Raw genomic sequence first — 3,084 nt, forward strand, 5'->3', positions numbered from 1 at the left:
TTGCAATTATGTTCGAAATTAAAATAAATTTGACTTTCAATAAATACAAGCTATAAAAATTATGTTTGATAAAATTACTTTATATGTAAAAGGTGTTACAAGATATTAATGTAATAAAAAAATAACAATAAATGTATTAATATATAAAGTTGTATTAGAGTTTTTAAATTTAAAAAATATAAGTTAATTTTTAAATTTTCAAAACTAAATATATAATCGCATAGTTTTTTAATTTATTTAATGCAAAATAAGATACTCATACTCTTTAAACAAACAAACACCTATAAAAAAGGAAAATTTTTGGAGGATAATAGCTTTTAGTAAGGAAAAGTATAGGTAAACAAGAATATTAAATAATGTGAACAATGAATATGTTTAAATGTTCAATTTAATATGTATACAGATGATTATGTTCATTATTTTTAGAGAAAGTCTAGGGGACTAGCAACTTTTGTGTTTTGTGGCTAGTTCTTAACCATCAAAAGAAAAGTGAGTGATCTCCTACCATTAGATGTAATCTCATACTATTAAAAATATTATTAATGGCTAATTGATGGTTATAAAACACAAAAGTTACTGACCTCCTAACACTCCTCTTATTTTTAATTGGATGGTTATTTTTTTTAATTCGATTTACTCATGCACAGTTAACAATGACTGAATGTTCAATTCATTAAATGTGCAGATGGTTATCCTAATATTAAGATTTATGAAGTAATTTGAGAGTGGAGTATTTTTTTTATTTTATTGGGTCAATTATAGTATTTATTGTTCACATTATTTACAAAAGTCATTGTCTACCTAACAAAACTTTTTTAGTAATTTTGATAAATATAAATAGGAAATTATTTTTAATAAATAAATTTTATTAATTTATATATACAAATTTTAATAAATATGAGTATAAATTATAATAAATGTAGCTGTAAATTATGTATGTAGAATTGCTTATAAAAAAATTTAGTAAACTGAACCTCGCCACTAGCAACAATAATGAATTGCATTGCATAAAGAAAACACCAAGGTCGCATCACACACGTACTTTTTTAAAATAAGATTTTTTTTTTTTGAGTAGGAATCCACTTTGACTTGATTTGAAACGAGTGGGCTTCATGCTCTCATATGATGCGTTTTCTTAACTTCCTATTTGAGCAAATCAACAAACATTTAAACAAAAATTCTGTGAGCTATATTAGCCAAAGGGGAAAATCATAGGACTGATGACGACTACCGTAACACTACAACACTCGACTAGTTTTGAATATCCTTTCATTTCATCACTTCTAATTCAACTTCTCAGTCCATCATTTCAAAAATCAATCAGATAACAAAAGAAAAAAAGATGATGGACGTGCATTATATAACATGTCTACTAAAGGGAACTGATGGTTCATCAAACTAGAATAATATCCACTCTCCATCACGAAAACTCCCCAAACACCATTTCATATTATATATATGATATGATATGATGATGATTCCAAATATTAAATAAATCAACCGGAACGTCTAGTTAAATTTTACTTTCAGCTAATTTAACAGGATGATATGTAATAAACTTTCTATTTATGGACAGGTTACTTTTACTCAATTAAAATATAATATATTGTAAACATTATTCAATCTTCGCCATTATCAGAATCTTTAATTCGTACATTATTAAATCAGAGGAACTTAAAAAACAAAAAATAAAAAAAAAAAAAAGCGAGAAAGAGAAGATGAACAAGAGAAAGTTAAAGGAAAACAAAATGGCATTAATCTAGCTAAGAGTTCAGAATAACAGTAGGTGCTTCAGATTTGGACTAAAAATCTAAGCTCTGCAGCAAATACTACTACTAATACGCATTAATTTAAAGCAGTTTCTTTCTCTCTCTTTTTCTCATATCACTCTCATAAAGCAAAAATAATAGAAAGAAAAAGAAGACTGTTCCACTTCCATAACACTATATACTATATACTAACAACAAGAAGTCAAGAACAAGAACAAGAAATGATCGATACTGAAAACAATGGAACCCTAATAAGTAATAATAATAATTAAAAAGAAAAAGGAAAGTTCATAAGCGAAGTGTGAGGTCGAGGTTAACGTTATCGGAAGCATCAGAAGAAGAAGCTGGAGCAGCAGAACCAGAAGCGTTATTGTTATGTGAAACAACATGATACTGATACTGAGGGGGATTGGTAGTAGTAGAAGTGGAAGATGAAGATCCGGAAGAACCACCTTCACCACCGCCATGGAAGAATCCCAGTGAAGAAGAAGGAGCATGATGATGATGATGATGATGATGATGATTCATTTGCTGATGCTGCTGCTGAAACTGCTGCAATGGTGGCGGAGGATCCATTTCAAGCCAGTAAGGGTTTCCAAAGAAACGGCCACCGCCAGCGCCGCCGTGATGATCAGCGACTTCCATTTCATGTTGAGGCATAGCCATGGCAGCGGCAACCATAGCCGCCTTGTTGTTGTTGAGATCGTTGCTGTTTCTGAGAAAGAACGGAGGAGAAGACTCCATGGACGGAAAGAGCGAGTGTTGTGGCGGCGGCGGCGGTGGTGGTGGTGGTTGGAGAGTGACCGTTACGGCGGTTCTTCTAGCGGCAGCTCGTTCGAGCTTGTGAGCGTTCTGATGGCCGCCGAGGGCTTGTGATGTGTAGAACTTGCGGTTACAGAAATGGCATTGGAATGTTCTAGAAGGTGGTTGTTGGTGAAACGGTTGAGTTAGTTGCTGTTGTTGTGGTCTCTTTGAAGAAGGAGGAGATGATTCTTTTGAAGAAGAATCACAAGTTGGGTTCAAGAACTCGTATACGGCTGTTGGGTCTCCCATTTACAAATCAATTCAAAACAACAAAACCAGGCTAAGAGAGTGTGTGTGTGTGTATGTGTTTTTAATTTCCAAGAAGTGGGTTATGCCTTCGTTATTAATACACACCACGGGGTTATGTCCGTACAGTATGCGCCTTTAATTTGCTTCTTTTCTCTCTTTTTTTTTTATTTTATATTTATTTTGTCATGAGTTTATCCCGTCTCTCTTTAACATTTTCGTTCCATTCCCATTCTCGTTGATAATTCACCAATCAAATTATAAA

General features: G+C 32.4%; 1 protein-coding gene across 1 annotated transcript; it reads right to left on the reverse strand.

Annotated features, from left to right (window-relative positions):
• Nucleotides 1-1,388: 1,388 nt before the first annotated feature.
• LOC112759108 (uncharacterized) lies at nt 1,389-2,883 on the reverse strand. Its single transcript, XM_025807929.2, has one exon. The coding sequence runs from the start codon at nt 2,820-2,822 to the stop codon at nt 2,058-2,060; it is 765 nt and encodes a 254-aa protein (XP_025663714.1). The 5' UTR covers nt 2,823-2,883; the 3' UTR covers nt 1,389-2,057.
• Nucleotides 2,884-3,084: the final 201 nt, after the last annotated feature.

Source organism: Arachis hypogaea, chromosome 16 (genome assembly GCF_003086295.3).
Source record: "Arachis hypogaea cultivar Tifrunner chromosome 16, arahy.Tifrunner.gnm2.J5K5, whole genome shotgun sequence".
Lineage (NCBI taxonomy): Eukaryota > Viridiplantae > Streptophyta > Magnoliopsida > Fabales > Fabaceae > Arachis > Arachis hypogaea.

Excerpts from the sequence above, each read along its gene's own strand:
- LOC112759108 (XM_025807929.2), bottom strand. The coding sequence starts at position 2,822 with ATGGGAGACCCAACAGCCGTATACGAGTTCTTGAACCCAACTTGTGAT.